Source organism: Puccinia triticina, chromosome 1A, assembly GCF_026914185.1.
Source record: "Puccinia triticina chromosome 1A, complete sequence".
Lineage (NCBI taxonomy): Eukaryota > Fungi > Basidiomycota > Pucciniomycetes > Pucciniales > Pucciniaceae > Puccinia > Puccinia triticina.
The window spans coordinates 3196018-3216047 of NC_070558.1; the positions used below are offsets into that span (position 1 = coordinate 3196018).

General features: G+C 51.7%; 2 protein-coding genes across 2 annotated transcripts; both read right to left on the reverse strand.

Moving 5' to 3' along the window:
* Window positions 1–282: 282 nt before the first annotated feature.
* Window positions 283–12439, reverse strand: PtA15_1A404 (uncharacterized protein; the record flags this gene model as incomplete). The annotated part of the gene is made up of 15 exons (XM_053165429.1): window positions 283–506; window positions 620–2522; window positions 2587–3080; window positions 3178–4506; window positions 4568–4714; window positions 4793–6904; window positions 6981–8198; window positions 8279–8645; window positions 8747–9078; window positions 9156–9389; window positions 9465–9558; window positions 9628–11761; window positions 11867–11978; window positions 12074–12333; window positions 12423–12439. The coding sequence occupies 15 exons, from the start codon at window positions 12437–12439 to the stop codon at window positions 283–285; spliced, it is 10977 nt and encodes a 3658-aa protein (XP_053016621.1).
* Window positions 12440–16578: 4139 nt separating this feature from the next.
* On the reverse strand, window positions 16579–17437 carry PtA15_1A405 (uncharacterized protein; the record flags this gene model as incomplete). The annotated part of the gene is made up of 5 exons (XM_053165430.1): window positions 16579–16730; window positions 16813–16872; window positions 16935–17027; window positions 17107–17187; window positions 17296–17437. 5 exons carry the CDS (start codon window positions 17435–17437, stop codon window positions 16579–16581), a joined length of 528 nt encoding a protein of 175 aa, XP_053016622.1.
* Window positions 17438–20030: the final 2593 nt, after the last annotated feature.

Here is a 20030-nt window from a genome sequence, read left to right on the forward strand (position 1 = left end):
AGAAAAAGAAGATAAGATAAGATAAACACAATTCAAATAGGAGGGAAGTACGGAAACCAAGACCGGGAAGCGTAAGACACAGCGGAGATATGTATATATAAATGTGTGGACTGAGCGGAGATATATGTATATATACTGTGTGGACTGAGGGATGATGAACGGATGATGGAAAGATCAGAGACGATAGTACGGCTGAGGAGAGCGATGGAGAAGCAGCAAGACACCGCGCGCGGGACGTCTGCCCCCGGACGGGTCGCAAGCCCGGTTGGTGGTGGGGTCAGGTCACCGGTCGCCGCGGCTCGGCCCCCCGAACGCGCGTCCCGCGCCACTGCTTCCGCCGCCACTGCTGCTATTACTGTTGCCGCCGCCGCCGGGGCCGTTGCTGTCGACGGGCCAGTACGACGACGACGACGACGAGGGGCCCGCGCCTCCTCGGACCTTGGCCCTGCCCCCGCGGGGGGCATACGACGACGAATGATGGCTGGGGAGCGGGCTGCGGAGCATACCTGGGAAGCGACGATACAATTAACATCAGTCTTTCAAATCTCTCTTAAAACACACACACACACTCGATCTCCTCATGAAGGAGGCAAGCGGATAAAGAGGTGGCCAAGCTTACCATCGTATCTCGCCCGCTCGCTGCCTTCGTTACCGCTCTGCTGGGACTGACGAAATGAGCCAGGGGGGCCGGGGCCGGAGGTGCCCAAGATAGGAGTAGTGATAGCGCGATGGCCGGAGAAGTGGCGCATGGGCGGGAAGCCGGGGCCCCCGCGATGGGGAGGGTAATGGTAGGGCGGGTTTCGGGGCGGTGCGCCGGCATGGTGGGTCGGGTGCGGAGGCAAGCCGGGGTTTGGGGGCAAGTCCGAGAAGGACTTGCTGGTCGTACTTGGCGCATGCACGCCGCCTGAGGGACCTTGGCTAGAGTGGTGTGGGTGGTCGTTGTGGCCGGGGCCTGCAGACTCCGGAGGCCAGGAGGCGCGCGATGAATTGGAATTCGATGGCACTCGAAGCGTTCTGCTCGGAGGGTCGCGACTTGATCCAGACGAGATATTCGACGGGCCTCGGGGATTGGCTCGAGATTCAGACAGACCTGAGGGGGCAGAGGAGGCGGGCGAGATACTTGGCTTGTAAGCCAGAGGGGACAGGGGGATCTTTGGGCTGCGTTGACTAGACAGGGCCGGCATGGTCGATCTTGAGGGGGGAAGATGTGCAGCTGGGTGATCTCCGCGAGGGCCAGGAAAGGTAGGATCTGTAGGAGTTTGGACCCGAGACTTGTGCGTATTCGAGTCGATCGGGGTGGGCTGCGAGCCCCCACCACTTGGAATCGGAGGAGGTTTTCGATGTTGATGGGCCGGGAGATACGAAGCGACGGGGACAGGAAGCGATGCGACATGGACTGAAGGGGAAGGTTTGGGAGGATCAGGACGATTATATTGAGCAATATTGGCCGGGCCGGAGGAGGCGGTAGACGCCGATTTCGAGGCCGACAGTTGCTGAGAAGGCGGCTGAGTAGTGAGCGATTCTGGTGCAGGCGAGGCCGTTTGTCCGAGTGGCCGATCATCCGGTGTCTCGGTGCCGGGGAGCTTGGATGAGTCCACTGCCACACGTGGAAGGGCAGATTGCTCTGTGATAGCAGGCTTCAAATCACCCTTAAGACTGCTGGTGGAAGTGACGGGGGTCGACTCGAGTGGTGTCCGACTTGGCGACTTTTGGCAAGGGGGGCAAGAAGCAACGGCACGAGTCCCGCGACCCGACGATGTCTCCTCAGATGGAGACCCTGGCGGCGAGGGCGAACATTCCAACTCAGGTGAGCGAGGAGACTCCATGCCCATCAAGATCGAAGGCGATATCGGAGGGAAGTACATCGTTGTAGCTGAGGGACGCGATTCAGATGCAGCATTCACAGTATCGTCAGCCGGTTGGACGTTGTCTACGTTTGGCTTGCGATCAGACTGCTGAGGTGGGAGTGGCGATAGATTCAGCCTGGTCGAGCGCGGGGGCGAGGATCGGGCCTCGTCGGCAGCAACGTGGAGCGTCGATGTAGATTCTTGCTGGCATGGTTGAGCGTGGGGGAGCGGGACTTTCTGGAATAACTGGGGGCTTGCCGTTGATGATTGCGGATTGACTCGGGAAAGCTCCAGCTCAGGTACGGCCGGGGACATCGATTGGGACTGATGGCGCTCCTCTGACAGCGACGGTCTTCTTACTTGGCGTCGACGATAATCGGCGATTGATAGGCGGGGCTTCGGAGGAGGCGGGTGTTGGACGACGATAGGCGAAATGTCCATATCTTCCTCGCTGTTGTCTTCGGTTTGCGCTGATCGAATCGCCGTTTCGGTGCTCGTCGAAGCTCCGGCGCGCTCAGTCTTGATGGGAGGGGGAATGTGGTCTGGTCTGTTCCCATCTTCACGAGTCGTGGCTTTGAACAGCCGAGGCGGTGACGGGCCATCTGGAACGACGGTGTTCGAGCTAGGCCCTTCGTCAATCTCCATCTGATCCGCGGGTTCGTTCGAGGCTGGGGGCTACGAGGCACAAAATAAAAGTCAGGACAGCCAAGACATAAGAGTGTGTTTTATTTAGACTCACAGTAATCTCTGCATCTCGTATTGGCCTTCGATCAGCTTCGCTCAAGGACGGAGGCTCGACGTCTTCAGAAGCAGTGGTCGTGGATAAACCGTTGGGCCGTTTTTCCTGTGACTCCTGAGCATCAAGCTCCTCTACATGTGGCTTTTCCACATCGGGTGTCTTCTTTTTCTGCTCTTCGTCTGGTGGCTGTGAGTCTTCACGGGGAACCTGTTGTACGACCTCATTGATCGTCTCTTCCTGCGCTTGATCCTGTTTTTCACTAGTGATCACTGGTGTTTCTTGACCATGCATCTCGACTTGCTCTTTACGACCGAGCCTCTCTCGTTGCTGGTCTTGCTCGTCAATCTCTCCATCTGATGGGGTCGACATGGATTCGATCGCGACACCATCGATATCGTCTTCATAGGCGCCAACGACAGGCTCTTCACAACCTCGAGCGCTAATCTTGACCTGCCGCAATTCTGAGTTTAGTCGAGGTATGTTCGGCTCCAAAGCTATGGTAAAAAAAAAAAAACAAAGTCGAGACGCGTTTAGCTCAAGACTGGTGCTCGGGCTGATAGGGCACATGTCATGCGAGAAAACACAACTGACCTGTTTGCTTATCCGACTTCTTCAGGCTGACCACATCAACAGCCATGTTGCTGCGGTCCTCGGCGATATCCTGAGGGGGAGGCCTCGTTGGAGAAGGCGAGTCGGGCAAAGGGTCAGGTATCTTTGCGTCATTGTTGGCAGACTGGGCGCGAGCTTTCTCTTCTTTTTTGAGAACCGAGGCGACTAATTCAAGCTTGCGAGGGGACAAGGGGAGCAGGGGCTGGCTGGACGAAGAAGGCGGTAGCAAGGGAGGCAAGATGGGGATCGGTGGCGGGGGCTGCTTCCGTTGAGGTTCTTCGGCCACCGTCGTCAAAGGCGGTCGGTTGGTCGTGAAATGGATCAGGGGATTGGCGAGGGGGGCGATAACGACCGGTTCGGTGACTTGGCGAGATCGGTAGTCCTTCAGGCTGATCCGCTTTGGGGCTGCCTTTTTTGGCTCGACAGGAGATGGTTCGGCGGGGCTTGGTAAGGGCGGATTAACTTCAAGAGCAGATGTACTGGTGCTACATTGTGGAGGTGGCGGATCGGATAACTGGGCCACAGCTGGTCTTTCGATGACGGAGGAGCTTCCTTCAACAGGCGGTTGGGTGCCTTCGGATTCTTGTTTCTCGATGACAGCCATGGCGGGATTTGTCTCTTGCGTCGGCGCAGGAACGGCGACGCTCGAATTGACTGCGATTGGCTTTGAAGCAGGGACCGGGTCGAGTCGGCCCACCTTCTGCGCGATGACAGAGGCATTGACCTTGGCCAAGGAGTTTGAAGCAAGATCAGCAGCTGACGACAACGTGGGGATCGGCGAGACTCCATCGCTCCGCTGCAGCTTGCCAGCCGTCCTTTCGACGACCTCCTCCTCATCGTCGTTGTTTTCAGAAGGCGACGAGGACCTGATCGTCAAGCGCATCTTAGAGCCCGGCTCCTTGACCGCTGGGGCGGCGGAGACATCTTGGCCCTCCTCCTCCTCGTCGTCTGACTCCAGATCGGAGAGACTACTGGTCTTGTTACTGTGATTACCTTTCCGGTAGCCAGTAGGGAGAGGAGGCTTGAGCTTATCGACCCCGCGGAGCTCGGGCTTGTTGTTCAAGCGTGTCATACCGCTGCCGGCCGGAAGACCGCCTCCGGGTCGTGCTGAACTCGCCTTCTTGACAGGCGCCATCCGCACAGGAGGCTTGAGGATATTTTTACTTCGGATCCGTTTCCGGTTGTTGAGGTAGCGCGGGGTATGCGAAGACAGCATTTCCTCATCGCTCGAGCCCAAGATTGTCGTCGAAGCATCGGAATCCAGTAGGTGTTCGTCCGTTCCCTCAGAAGGCTGACTGAGAGCGGAGTCGTCTGAAACGGATACACAGAATCAGTCAAGTAGATCTTCTGGGAACAAAGAAGGAAAACGTACCTTGAGATTCAAGATGCGATTCAACATCCACACTGGCAGATCGCTGAGAAAGTCTCGTAGGCGAGCCAGCCTTTGTTTGTTCTACGGCTTGGTTGGGGACCATGGGCTCGGGTGACGGCCTGATTGCTTCTTGAAGGGTTTCGGGGTCTTGAACAGAAAGAGGTGGGTCAGGAATGGTCGGGACAACCTCCGCTGCAACTTGGTTTTCGGTCGGCGCTGCTTCACGATCCTCATCATCATCTATCCTTCGAATCTGAGTGGTGTCAACATCGTGAACCGGCTCCGGAGATTTTGGAGAGACAATAGAATCAGCTACCATCCGGTCCGCCGCTAGATCCGCTACCGATTCAACTGTTTGCCTAGAATCTTGAACCATCGATGCGGTACTGGAATCCGACGGCGGCGTCAGACGAGAAACCGGGAGCTCGTTCTGGTCGTCCGTTGCGAGCTGACTTGGGCCGGGTTGCGCTGCAGTAACGCCATCGGGCTCGAGGTGCTGAGCGACCATTGCAGGCGAGTCTTGCTTGGGGCTTCTTGGAGCCGTAGTCATCTCTTCGCCACCCCGTCCGACCGAGGCCAATTGGGGTGGCGAGGGTCCGAGATCTTGAGCCGGCAGTTCAGTTGATGCCGGTACAACATCGCTCCGAAGTTGATCGATGTCTTGCTCGATGTGGCTGGCCTCCAAAGGCAACACAGATACAGGCGCCGCACCTACCGTCTTTCCAAAAAAGGTTTCTGGTTGAGAAGCGAGCGACGGAGGCTTCGGGAACTGATACCCAGGGCTAGGACCAGGCGGCGAAACCTGAGTCGGCGGTTCTTCGACCACTGCTTCAGGGTACACTTCTTCCTCTTGGACTTCACCTTCCTCGGGCGTACTCGAGGGTGGCTTTATTTCTGCTGGTGAGGCTTCGGCGGGGAGAACAGGCGGGCCATCGACTTGTCTTGGCGGCTCCGGAAGATCGACAGCCGCTTCGGTGATGCTGCTCTCTCGTGGTTCCGGTACTTGAACTTCCATCGCGTGATCGGGCTGATTTCTTGCCACGCCTGTCGGACTAATGTCGTCTTTCCTTGTCTGATGAGCTTCGGATGCTCGCGTGCTTGGATCCGAGACACGTTCACTATCCGCGGTGACCTGTTGCGGGGGAGAGACCTCTGCGAGTTGAGGTACCACTGGCGACTCTACATCAACGTCTTCACTTGCACGCTTGTTGGACCCTGCATCATTGGGATGTTGCAGATGGGTCAAGTTCGACGGGCCAGGTAGATCGGCCAATGTATCTGGTCCGGGCAAGACGATGGATGACGGGTCGACACGTGCATCACTACTTAGATTGGTCTGCTGGGCGCCGGGTAGTACAGCGGATGGCGATGGATGAGAAAGTGGGCGTTGGTTCGGTTGACTCTGAATACTGGACTGTTTTTCGGGCTCCGGCATCTGCTGCTGAGTCTGGGCTGAAGGCGGTGGATGGGCAGTTGAATCCTGGCTAGGCTCGACCTCCGGCAATGTGACTTCCTTCTGGACGACTGGATTCGGCACAGTCGGACCTGGTTGCCGCAGCTCCCCGACATCGCTTACCCGACGGATCTTGTGGACTGAAGGCTTGCGGTTGAAGACGCTTCGACTGCGGGGTCGTTTCTGCTTCTTGGCTGCCGGTTTAGCTGTCCGCGAAGGGTCAGTCTGGACGGGCTGAACGGTCGAATGCAGCCACCAATCGCGCCGCAATCCAAGCAAAGGACCCAAGTCAATCTTCTGTTTCTTCTGTCGGCTAGCAGTCGGTGCGCTAGCATTCGAAGTCGCATTTCGGCCGACCTTTGAGGGCAAAGGGTTCGGCTGTTCCAGAAACGAATACAAGACCAGTCTGAACCGTTCTTCAAATGTTAGAGGTAGGGTACTTTCCTGACGTTCCTTCAGACCGGAGATCGACGTCATTTCACCACCTTCACTATCGAGACAACCGTCTTGGTTAGACGGAAACATCGGCTCGCCTGCGCTCAAGCACCCGATCTTCCACATCAGATTGACAGCGCAACTTTTCTTTCGCTCGCATCCACAGAACATCAGCCCGAAGAATGTCAGCGTCACGGCGGCTAATTTGCAGCTCAGTAACTTGAGATCGCTGCGGGACCAAGGCAGAAACTGGACCCGAACAGGAGGCAAAGTGGGGCTCCTTTGTTGTTGAGCTTCGAAGGTGCTGGAATGGCTGAGTAATCGAGGCAAGAGATGGACTAGGTGTTGATCGTCCCACTCCCAGGGCAATATGATTTCTTCGCGGCGAGAGATGTCACTGGCGGCGAAGATTCCGAACGATACTTCCCACGGCAACGGCTGTTCACAATCTACACAAGTATACCAAAAAAAAAAAAAATGTCAACAATAATGAAAAATACAGTCCGATTTATGAAAGCTCCTAACCGGCGGTAGACCAAAGGTTATTCGAGTGATGATGACGATCCAACCCTGGCGTAGGAAAAGCGCACGAGCGACCAGATGGCGTTGCACTCCGAGATAAGTCAGGTCCGCTAGCAAGTTCGGGGTCATGGGAGCGAGGAGCCTGAGGGGTCATGATGATGTTGATGAACGCGTTGGGATGACAGCCGTTCCGGATAAACCGCATCTCGTTGCCATACTGTCGGCTGTCAATCACGAGTCCGTCGTCGATGTGTGCCGAATCGGGGTCCCGAAGAAGCCGTTTCTCTAACTGCGTAGACCTGAAGAATTTCACGTAAGGCTTGTTGCAACCAAGACTTGTGTATTGGTTATAGATATCCTCGGTGTATTTTTTCATCGAGGTGATCGAGCCTTTGAGGGAAGCGATGTAGCTGCCGCGAGAGATGGGCTGGGTGCTGAAAACGCCGTGAGTGATCAATCGCGGTAGCGAGGACGTCGACGAATTGTTGAGCGAGTTAGAGAAGGTGGGGCAAAACGGGCTGGTAGCTAATGATGGGAAAAAGTTGATATTAGACGGCGGGATGGCCTTGATCGTCAGTTTCGGGGGTGGCGGAAGCTCGGACATTGTGACTGGAAGGAACTGTGTGCTGGCGAAGGCGTGAGGCACGGCACGTTGAGACTTGACAGGCGTGTCGGTGGTTTGTGTCAAATGATCGAGGACTTGAAGGGGCGACTTGCAGGGTTCTGTTGAAGTCGAGAGTGGTTTGGTAGAAGCCGCGACAGCGGCTCTTTCGGCAGATTCGACTTCTTGACCGGGCACCTCCGCATCCGGACCAACCGGGACGTCCTTTTCGGACAAGCTTTGGATTCTCAAGTACTGCGTAATTAGCTGCTGAACCTGAGATTTGACATCCGCATCCATGTAAAGATCCTTCAGTGTTGGTGTATACTCATAACGCCAGGCCTCGTATCTATCATCCGCGTCTGCACCGTTCGGAGCTGACGCAGTGTGGTCAGTTTCAACCACATTGGCAGTATTCGAACCAGAAGCTACTTGGTCGAGGGGTTGCTTCGAGGAATTCAGCTTGGGTTGGGCGAATTTCGTCGGCTTGCGCCCAGGTTTGCGAGGAATCGAGTCCTTTGGCACGGCCGAAGCGTCAATTCGCGGGGCAGGCATTGATGAGAGACTTTCTTGTAGGCCGGACAAGCCTAGTCCATTATCGGGATAGGATGTTGTTGGCACTGAATAGAGCAAACACACACGATGGAAGTGTGATTAACATCGATCCGTCAGTCAGAATCGGTTTGTACAAAGTACTTACGTTTGTCAAGGTGACCCGCAGAGGTTGCCTTACCCTTGCCTTTCGCGTTGCCGGTCGGACTTTGTCCAGAAGGTTCGCCCTGTGCAGATTCGTTAATGCAAACTCCGCTACTTACCCTGCTCATCGCAATGCTAGCGGCAGGCGAGTCAACCAATGATTCGGAATCATTTGCGCCTGCCTGGGTAGATAGACTGGGAGAGCCTGGGGTGACAGAGTTGTCGTCAGCTGGCGGGTTCCGTGATCGAGTGTCCGCTTCTTTCTTGAGTCTCTGCCGCTGTATTTGCTCGGCCCGGGAGGCCATTTGGATGAGTTGCTTTCTGCGCTCAGGAGAGGGATCGCACCTGTCACAAAAGTAGTGCTCTGGAACCTGCAGGAAGTGACGATAAAGTAAATCACGTGGAAGTATGAATCAGGTGGAATGAGCTTGAGCGACGATCTACGCGGATATAAGCAAGCGGCGAAACTGACCTCATCAATCGGCACGTTGACGCAGACTGCATGCTGCCAAACCTCACATGTCTCGCACTGAATAGTGAACCCGTCGTCGGTGGTAACGGAGCAGATGCACCTGATCACTCCGTCATCTGCCACTTCGTCTGCCCCATCTCCAGTGCTGGATGGCTCTGTTGATGACTCGCGATCTGCATTGCTGACCGTAGTTCGGCGCGCAACTTTGGGTCGGGTTGATTCAGGGGAGACGTCGGCGGCCGCATCCTTCTGTTTGTCCTGAGCCGGAGGAGGATACTTGGAAGCAGGAGAGGAAGGGCGTCGTAGGGGCGAAAGCTTCGGTTTCTTAGCTTCTGTGAACAAACCCGGAACCGTGGGGATAATCAGCACCAGCGCAATCTGCCTATGAACTTTAATAAACAACAATTACCTGTCGAAGGTCCGGGTTGCGGGACCGGCCTTGGATGGGTTGATGGTCCAACGCTCGGTAAACCTTTAGATCTTGGCCGTTCGAACTGAGAAGCCTTAGGTGATGATTTGGAAGGCTTCTGGCGGCTTGTTCCAGGATTACTCGACGAGGAGGCTGTTGATGCGTCGGCGTAGCTGAGTTGAGTCTCGACGATGTGCGCTCCGGCTTGAGGCCTTGACTGTGAATTTCCTGCATCTGAAAATTCCAAAAAAAAAAAAAAAATCCTGATCAACTTGACTATCGAGGGCAAACATTAATTACGTGACTTACTGGAGAGCTCGTGCACTTTCTCTGTTTTACCGGATTTGAGAGGCCGCCGAGGATGGTTACTTACCACGCCATTTTTCTTTTGCTGATGGGACTCCTGGGAATGATCAAAGGAATGCTGTTGTGGTGATGGAAAGCCATTGATGGGAGCTTGCGACCGACTGACCTGCTGAGCTGGGTGAGAAGATACAATTCTTGAGCGGCCGTCAGGGGAGTTCAGGATTTGTTTCGAAGGGGGTTCCATCTGTGTTGGTTGGCGCTGTTGGGCTGTGCTCGGATGCTGCGGGTATTCGTAATGTGTCGATAACTGCTGTCTCTGTGAAGGACTGGGATAGGAAGGGTGCTGCATGGTGATCGGGCTGGCTAACGGCTCTCGACGGAGATAGGTTGCGTGTTGGGTTGTGATATTTTCAGGCAATGGCTGGGAAAATCGGGCTTGATCACCAGCCGGTCGGTCTGGCGGGAATCTCGCCCGAGGAGACTGCTCGGGCTCATGATTGTAGGACTGGTGGGAGCGTGGATTTTCGTTCCGGTGGAAACTAGATTCTGCTTGTGTAGGGTGACCATGCGCGGTCTGAAACCTGGGAGAAAGTTCGTGCATGTACACGGGCTGGGGGCGCGGCTGACGAGAGGGCTGAGGCTGATTGGATAGATCTGTTGAGCGCGAGCTTCGGTGGCGGGGGGGTCCTTGCGCAGATGAGTGGAGCTGTTCAGGAAGGCGGTCAACTTGACGGGGCGAGCTGAAATGGGGATCGTCAGATAGATGAGCAGATGGATGTGAGTGTAGATGAGAGGAGCGTAGAGGGTGCGCTGAAGATATTGCTTGCTGACTGAGCCTTTCGTGCGTGGCTTGGGAGGGATATAGATCAGCATTTTGATGGCGAGGTGAGAGTTGAAGTTGGAGATCGGGGGAAGTCAGGGTGATCCTTCGAGGCTCTGGCTGATAGAGTCGCGGCCGATCGGGTGAGGTGGTGGGTGAATCGACATGGTGAGGATGTCGAATCTGTTGAGGCGGCAAACTCATGGACATGTGTTGAGCATTCTGACTGCTGGAAGAGGTCGCGGGACGGGATGCTTGGTAGGGCAGCGAGCTGTTGGATATGGAGGGAGAGGGGCGAGATGTATCGGGATGCTGAGGTCGATTCTGGGAAGGATGCAGGAACTGATGTTCGTAGGACGGACTTTGATGGTGCGGGTGCCGATAGGAGTGCTTCGAATCGGGATCTGCACGGGAGGGAGATTGGGTCGGGAGGGTGTGACCGTCGGGAGTAGAAAGACTGGAGTGTTGGCTTGCCTGGTGGGCAAAGCTAGTCCGGAGATGCAGTTCGGGTCGGTGATCGTGCGGGTATACGGGTGAGTGGTGTTGTTGAGGATGAAGGGGCTGGCGATGGGTAGGATAGGAGTGGTAGTAGACGGCAGGGGAACGGGTGTGATGGGTGTCGTTGGATCCGGCGGGATGAGGATTTTCAGAGCGGTAGGGATGTCCATAGCCTGGGTGGGCACGCTCGGGTAGGGGTTGATTGGCGGTGAGTGGTGTGGATGGCTTGCTGTAGGTTGACCGAGTTGGAGTCTCGGCGGGATCAAGCGTCGATAACATCGTGCTGCGGGAAAGCTGAGGTGAAAGGCCGGCGGAAGATCGATGGTGAGACGACCACTGCTGTTCGGCACTTGGGGGGCGTTGATGAGAGGCGGATGAGAGGGGTGTTGAGGGCTGGTGGGTTTGAGGGTTGGCTTGTGAGGTGGAGGGTTTGTTGATCGTAGGTCGTGGTCTGCTTCGGTTGGGATCCCTCCTTAAGATTGATGATTCGGCTGTTCCATCTGCTTGGCGAGGTGCGGTTGAAGAAGGGTTTGGAGGGCCAGGATGGTTGGAGAGGAGGCCGGCCAGACTGGATGGTACTAATTCACATGCTTCAGAGGATGGGGGCTTGTGGTTTTGGGGATGGTTCGACAAGTAGCTCGGATGGTGATAAGCCTGGGAGCTGGGGTTGGGTAGGATGGTTAGCAGGTGGCCAAGAGCCGAGAGAGGGTGTGTGGTTTGATTGATGATGCTCAACTGATTCAAGTGATGATTCGCGGGGGAGTGTGTGGGTGGGGGGGGCCAGGCGGAAGAGGTGCGGCGATTGGTGGGTTCGGAGGGCTGGAGGATGTGGCTGCTGTGCTCTGGACGGTGTTCAGGAGGCGGCGAAGCTGATGATTTACGTTTGAAGCCGACGATTTTCCGGGGCTCTTCGTGGGGAAGACGATACTGTGGGTGGTGGAGGGCGTGGTGAGCCGAGGCGGATGGATGGGGCAGCGGGGGGCTTGGTTTTTGGAGCGGGTGATGGCTGGGGGGTTGTTGGTGATGGTCGCCATAGGATGATGATGGGTGATGGTGGGTGGAGTAAGCGTTGGTCAGGTTAGAGGACCCTTGGGCAGCGGGGGGCGGCAGATGGGGGGGGTGGTGGTGGTGAGGGCTATTGAGCTGATGAGACGGAGGCTGATGATAGTTACCAGCGGATCGGGTGCTTGTCGAAGTGGCTCCGGAGGGGTTGTGGGGCGGATGGGCGGGGCGGCTGGCGGGGGGGATCGAGCGAGAGGGCGAGGCAACGCTGGTTTCCTGGGTGGGCATCTACTGGCTGGGGGCGGAGACTGGATGGGGAGAGGGCAGGATGGATCAGCTGGAGAGTTCTCGGGAGGCTCGCAGTCGCTCGAGAGTCGAGAGGAAGCGCTTCGACTGTTGCTGGCAGAGGGGGGGCTACCCGGGGAGGGTTCTCTGCGGCTGGCGGGGGGCTCGGGTGGGCTGTTCGGTCTGTGGCTGGCAGCCTGGCTCGGTGGCCGGGGGAGTGCTGGGCAGAGGGAGGGTGAATGCAGTTGGTCGGCCGGAGGGAGGGAGCTGGCAGGGGCAGCCGCTCCTCGGGGCGAAGACACACACACACACACATACTATGCACATACGCCTTCTACGGCTAAATAGAAACTGACGAGGCCGGACAACTCATTTTTAATTTTGCGTTCAAGTTGGTAAATATATTGCGCAGTACCATCTTGTGTACATACGCAGCTGTGCGAAAGAGCGGATCAAGAGGCCTTCGAGAGCCCAGCCCCAAGCTCCACACTTCGCCCAGGAATCCAGCTCAGGATGATGAATGCAAACAATGCGGAGCGCCAAACTGCTCCCGTCAGCCAGCAGCCAATTCACAAACACGCAGCACCCGGACAGCATATGTATTGCCCGTGAAACTTGCCGATCAGAAATTGGGCATTCCGATCGACCGATACATCGCACTGGCCGATCATTTCCACACACAACTTCTTATTTGATTATCAGACTCAGCCAAACCCAAAGCGAGCCTTGTGGGGTGCGGTATTTATCCTTCTAAGGAAACTCCCACCACCATCGCAAGGGGTTCTAGCTCATCGGTAGAGCGCTCGCTTAGCATCCTGGTTCAGGCGTGTGCGAGAGGTACAGGATTCGACTCCCTGGTACTCCATCTCTTTTTGTGCCCACATAGCAGGGCCCTCTCAGCATCCACATTCCATGGGCACGTGCATTCTGTTTTAGAACAACTGACTGCACACATGGCAAGGAAATGCTCAATAACCTGGCACAAGCTGAAAAACCTAGCAAACCTGAAAATCACAATACTCCAAGTTCTACTCAGTCCTCAACTCCTCTAACTTACCCCCAAGACCCTCTCTTTATGGAGGGGGGACGCCATCCCACAGGGACCCTCCAAAGGAGGGACTTATACACTGTGCACCAGTGCTTGCCCTACTCTTTTTTGTTTTTTTACTGTTTTCCATCCTATTGCTTGAACCTCCTCAGTCGTGAGGAATAGCATGAAGGTTCCTCTGGGCCAAATGACCCCTTCCTTCTCCTGCATCTTGTAGGATATGTAGCATTATTTTTGGACCTTCTCACCATTTTATACTGTCATAATAAGACTTTCAAAGTACTCCCTGTACTCTGACTGGTGGCTTTACATCACGTAAGCAGCCTGTGGATGTATTGCCCATGGAAAACAAGGAAAAAGACCAATGTTAAAGTGAGTGGGGCACTTGATTTTTGGCATGCTTGTAGAGAAGAAGCAGGTGGTCATGGGACACTGAACAAGAAAAGAAAAAAAAGTTGAGTGGATCAAATTTGATAGTGTTTCTAAAATAATGCCCTGCCAAATGCCAAAAAGAGTAGGGTGGGTAGGGGGGTATATGGCGCAAGTCCCTCCTTCAGAGGCTTGCTTTGCAAGGGGCTCCCCGCGCCAGCCAGGCTGCACCAGACCCTCCAAAGAGGGTCTTGTGATAAGTTAGTCAACTCCTCATGACACACCTGTGTAAATCTTCCAGGGTCATCTTCCCATCAAACCTTCAACCTTGTTCCCCAATCTCTTCTCTTTCATCACTCTAGTAAGCCTCAATAGACACCTCCACCCAAGCCAAACCAACTCCAAAATAAGTTGAAAAGACCCCAAAGCTCATACTTGCTAAGACATCCAGATACAAAGATCAACATCAATCACTTAGAGGGTCAAAAACTCAGCTTAAATGATCCTGGAAGTACATATTTGATCTGCAAGGTGGTAAACAGATAGGGAAACCATCAACAACGTACCAATCATATAAAAGAATGAGGGGCTTGTAAGACAGGGGTAGTTTATGTATAGCTCTCTCCTTGAGGTCAGGATCCCTCCTTGAGGTCAGGATCCCTCCTTGAGGTCAGGATCCCTCCTTGAGGTCAGGATCCCTCCTTGAGGTCACAGGTACACCACAATCAGAGCACTCTGGTGTCTTTTGGGCCCTGGGGAATGTGCCCAGGTGTGCTCTAGGAGGAAAGGTTCAAGATGAAAATGAATACACTTCTTGGTAAGATTCTTGTTGTATTAAGCAGTCCTGGAAAGAAACTGAATTCCTGGGCACACGTGAGTAGGAGGACTACAAGTCAATAGGGGGGTTCACAATCAAATTCTACAAAACTTTGGAGCTAAACTCAAGGCCTTTATTATGAACAGGATTTTAGGATTTTGGTAAGTTGCACAGTTGCCAGTTGTACTGCTAAATCAGTCCAATTTATCAATTTGTAATCATAAACACCTTAAAATTGGTCCTAAAATTTTGTAGGTTTCAATTGTGAACCCCTCTAATGAGAGAGGTCTCCAAGAGATTTTTTTTAGCAAAAAAAAGATAATATCTTGCCAGTAGGGCACTGACATATACCTAGATAAGATACCAGCCTGAGTATTTATGGTTGTTTCTGGGGGATTGGGGAGGGAAACTGGATGACTTCCCATTGATTCTGGGAGCCTCCCAGATCTCAATTTACACAACCAAACTCTTAATTTTCAGGAGAAAGTAAAATGTTTTCCTAGTAAGCCTGTAGCTCATTACTTTCATGTGTACTCACCAGGGGAGAATTTGACACACTCTCCAGAGAGTGCCAGAGTCTAATTTTATGTTGTTCTGGGTCTGATGTGAGTCAGATGTGGATTAGGAAATGATTGATAAATTCTTCAGATGTCAATGGGAAGTGTGTCAGAAGTGATGCCAAATTGTCACAGGACCTTGTGCAATGTTGTTGAGAACCATTCAGTTTTCTAATGACAAATTAATTAAAACCTGTAATGAAATCATAGCTAATCAATGCCCAATTATTACTCATTTATGGCAAATTTCTGTTCATCAATTTCACTATGTCAAAGGGGTTTGACCCAACTTAAATGTGACTTGCAGGGGTTTTCATGGCTTTCTGACTGGTTTTTACTTGTAATGGAGCTGTGAAAGGCCCCTCCATTGATTTGTCACCCTAATGTATGCGCGTACACAAAGGTGACATTGGCGAAGTGGAAAGAAACTCACATGCATATGCATGGAGACATTGGAAAACAAACAAACACAAAAACAACTCATAAGCTCATATATGGTAAGAAGCCAAGATGTCTAGCTGAAATCTGGGACCACGCACCTCCAAGCTTGACTTGACTCATATTTTCACCCTACTTTCATCCTTTTTTGGGGAAATTCTAGATGATACCGGCCTTATTTAGGGAAATATGCCAATTCAGATGGGCCTTTCACATCATTCTAACGGGGGTGTACATGTTGTTGATGTGCGGGGGGCCCAACCTGAGATTTGTAACAAAATTACACATGCGCACATGAAAGTTAAATAAGCAAAGTTAAAACAATGACCACCTTCATGTGCATGTAAAAAATATGAATTGAACCCCAAGAATTCATCTCAATTAACAAACAGTTCAAATTGAATTATGATTTGATTGTGACCATTGTGTCTTAGTGGTTTCAACCACATTCCAGTTGTGTTCCAGTTGACTTCTGCATGACTTCTGGATTGTTTATGCATGAATCCAGGATCAGTTTCAGATCACTTGTGGATTAGTTCCAGAATTTTTCATCAATTCTTACACTAATTTCATCAAAGGCATCCAGCACAGTTACGCAAAAAGGGTACAGTATGGCACTCTCTGGAGAGTGCGTCAAAATCTCCCCTGGTGACTGTTTGTTGTTTTGGTAGATGTCTTAATTTAGGACTTGGAGGGGCATCTAGAGCTCTCTAAATGCCAACCAGCAAACATCCACTGTTTTTAAAATTCCAGCTTGAGTCATATGGGGCCCTTCTCAGAGATATGAGAAATTGGATCCCTTTGGGGCATCAAGTGGGAAGAAAAGAGGCCACATCTTCTTTTTGAGGTTTGGGAAGCAACTTCAAAATTCCAATCCTAGCTCCACAATTGGAGAATGGACTCTCAAAAAGACCTCAAGCTGAAAGTTGGTCCTCAAGACCACTGGCCAGTCTTGGAACAGTCTACACAACATCCAACTGCCTTTCTCAATATCTTGGGGGTTGTTTAACCAATATGATATTTAACTGGTGGTAATCAGTGTTTGTTCAACAGGAACTAGAAGCTGGCTACCAGGCCAATGTGATAGGTAGAGAAGAATGCTCACATAACTGAATATGATCAAGTGAAGAAATGATTAAAGGAAATAGATAGCCAGGCAAAAAGAGGAAGTTACAACAGCTGTAATAAAGTATGCTTGACGGTTTACATTAAGTTTACAAAATCCAACTTCAAGGTGAGATGATCAGATTCCTTAATCATTAAGTGGCATGATATGGATGCGGTCAATTCCAGGAAAGCCACGTTGATACGCCACCTGGGTTACTTGTGCTGGCGCTAGAAGCACGTGAGGCTTTGGATCCATGTTTTGGTGAGGAGTTGCTGACACAGTTTGAAATCGAAGGAGTTTGTTCGTCTAGAGTGCAACTCGAGCAGACTGAATTGGGAAAGTCATTAAAAAACGTTGTTGTATTGGCTCCTGTGGTAAAACGCAACAGCATAAGGGTGGTTGCACTTACCAGCGGCCCCGGTACACTGATCGTAGCAGGTAAACTGCTCATCGCCCGATGTCCAGCAATCTGTTCCAAATCAGCACTCAATCAACATTCAACTCCTTTCAGACGTAGATCACCGGACTAACTTGTTGTTTTCTGGTTTTCATCTACGTAATATTTTGCGCATTCAATCGAGTTCACGGAGACATTGGTAGTCTGCGATACACAATTCGTACATTCTGGTCAAGCAGCGAGCACGACTCGTCAGTAAAAGGCTCTGGGAGATTCTGGTACTCCGCTCTCTGACATGGGACATACTTCTTGTGCCTTCACATGATTTCTGATCACAGATGAAGAACCTTTGTGGACTTTGAGCATTGCGGCAAGTCATTTGGTTCCCTAGATTTATAAGTTGGGGCAATATCTAAATGTCAGCTTTTGAGTGGTAGACTCGCAGACAGCATGAGCCTTGCCTTGAATAACAATCTTCTTGAGATAAGTGCTTACCTGTTGGATCACCACTCGTGGTGATAGGCTGATAAACATACGTGCATGTTTGCGGTGCTGAAGGAGTCGATAGAGGAGCTGAATCTGATACCAGCGCCAACAGGCAATACAGGAAGAGGTGGGATGGTTGTCGAGAGCGCATTTTGGTTTCGGGGTGAAAGAGGCTAGTTCGTGTGATTTAAATAGTCGCTGGCAGTAGGTCCTGCGGATAGTGAGTTTGGAGGTCTGTCTACTCCGCTGGTATGTCGGACGGGTTTCAGAAATCCAAAAGGGAAGCTGCAGAGCTGAGTCGGTGATTTTGGAAGCCTGGAACGATAAGGCTGAATTCAAAGTGTTTGTCAGGTGACCGGCAATGGAATATCTCGGGTGACAATAATGCGTGCTACTGGCGCAGGAGGGTATAAATAATTGTGTATTACTCCAGACACTTGCCCTCCTATGACCAGTCGACGCAGAAAGGCATGCGTACACAATATGAAACTTACAACACAATTCTGGGGTAGGACCAAGGTAGCGTTGCAACGATAGTATGCACATTTGTTTCAGCGGTCAATTCCTGGAGGCAGCATCAGGCAGCATCTGCTTTTACTCTCGATGTGAGCTGTTTATGTAAAGATGTCACACTTCTGGTCAGCTCCGACCCGGGCTTGCTCAGAAGTATGGGGAAAGGCAGGGAGGTCTTCTACTTCCGGCGGTTTACGCACGTTGCATCCACAGACCACGGCACCTTGCTTTTGCTCTCCGATTAATCTTCTTAGCCTGCCGGTTGGTCAGTCTAGGCGCCCTCATCCACACACTCGCCTCGGCCCATCTATCAGTTGCTGGAATTGGCGGGTTAGCTACCTTCTCTGTGCTTCGCTTGGATGGATTTTGGCTCACAAGTTATGATCTGATTCGTAGCGAGCGGAACTATATAGTACGAGCCGACTCAATCTTCGTTCATCATGAAAACATCACTACATTCCAGCCTTTTCGTCTTGATGATCATCCTAATGGTAGATCAAGCTATAGGTCCCAACCCAATCATTTGCATGATTAGGAATCTTTTCGAAAGGGGAAAAGTTGGTTTCCAGTCATTCTTTGGGGCTTCCGATGGATACAAGCTCATTCAAGATCCTTATTTGAACAGTTCCCCGTCTCTTTCACTGTTCCAAAAAACAAAGTGGGGAATCTCGCGGTACTCAATCGTCCGACTTTGCGGGTATACAAAGTGGAGATGCCTGGAGGACCCCGATGGGTCGTTTATGCTCTTGTAGAACTCGAAGCACCCGTACGCTTCAAGGTGAACTTGAAAGATAACGATAAAGCACTGGAAGAAGAGTTCACCCTCTCACCAGCCCACGCACAATTCTTATCACGAGAAAAATATCCCCATGATCGAGATTTGCAGATAACAATCATCTCCATGGGGAATTCCAAGGTTACACCCATTTGAACCCTAGCCTAAAACCACCATCCAGAACCCCTCACAGTCCAAACAACGCAAATCTGGGTATTTGAACATCTCAGATACTCTGTCAGATGACAAGACACAGAAGAATAAAAAATATTTATGTATTTCTGTAAATATAAAAACACAGGAATAAGCAACACATTGGTCCCAACCTAAATAAGTATTGTCACAACTCACCAGTAACTTGGCCCTTCCCTGTAAATTGACAAGTTTTAGAAGACAGTTAATGTTCAAGTTTTGGCTATTTCTGTATGAATTTGTTAGTCATAATATATGTAGATGTAGCAACACCCAACCCTGTCAACGCAAAAGTATCAAATACTGATAAAACAGGACCCACAGCATGGGTTTGGTGGTCTAGTAGTATGATTCACCCTTAGGGCTTCCGAAGCGCTTGGGTGAGGTCCCGGGTTCAATTCCCGGCCAGACCCTTTTGCCCCATGCGCCGCGGGAATATCCTCCACTCAGCCGGCCCGGGCCACCGAGCACGGCCGCCGGGGTTTTTTTTTTTTTGCGACAGCCTGACAGGAGATCACCAAAGATCTGAATGTACGTCATCCTTACTGATCATTGTGACGTATATGGCAATCCTTTTTTGAATTTTGGCTGAGAGACTGATGTAGCAACCCTCGCGAACTGCCCTCTCCCAGGACCCTGGAAACCCCCTATAAATGGGGGTAATGAAAATGTATGAATTTTTTGGCAAAAACCCAAAATGGTAGGCACAAAAACGGTATGAATGGGCTTTTTTGGCCTCAATGGTAAGCACTTCAAGTGTATGAATTTTTTTCCTGGGTAAGGGAGGGTAGTTATAACTAAGATGTATGAAATTCCTGAGAGTGCAACAGAAAAGCCCCTTCCCCCCCTCAGCAGCCCCCCTTGTCTTAGGGCCTATATCATTGGCATAGGGCATCAAAAGTCAACAGCAATGGTAGGCATTAAAAATGTAAGAAAAACTGGAAAATCCCCTGAGTGTAGGCATGAAACGTGTATGAATCAAGTCAAAAAATGTATGAATTTTGGCGAAATTCTGGATTTTACATTACCCCCATTTATAGGGGGTTTCCAGGGTCCTCCTCTCCCTCGCAAATCTCAAGATACCAAACAAACAGCGCGCATGTCATCGAGATCATCCCTGATCATCCTCACTAATACTATTCATTGATATATGTATGTATATGTAAATAATCGGGAAACATGGTTTTTTCTGAGGACACGTGTAAATAAATAGTATAAATATGTATATGGGTGTGTATGAAGAGGATTCGAAAAGAAAGAGAGA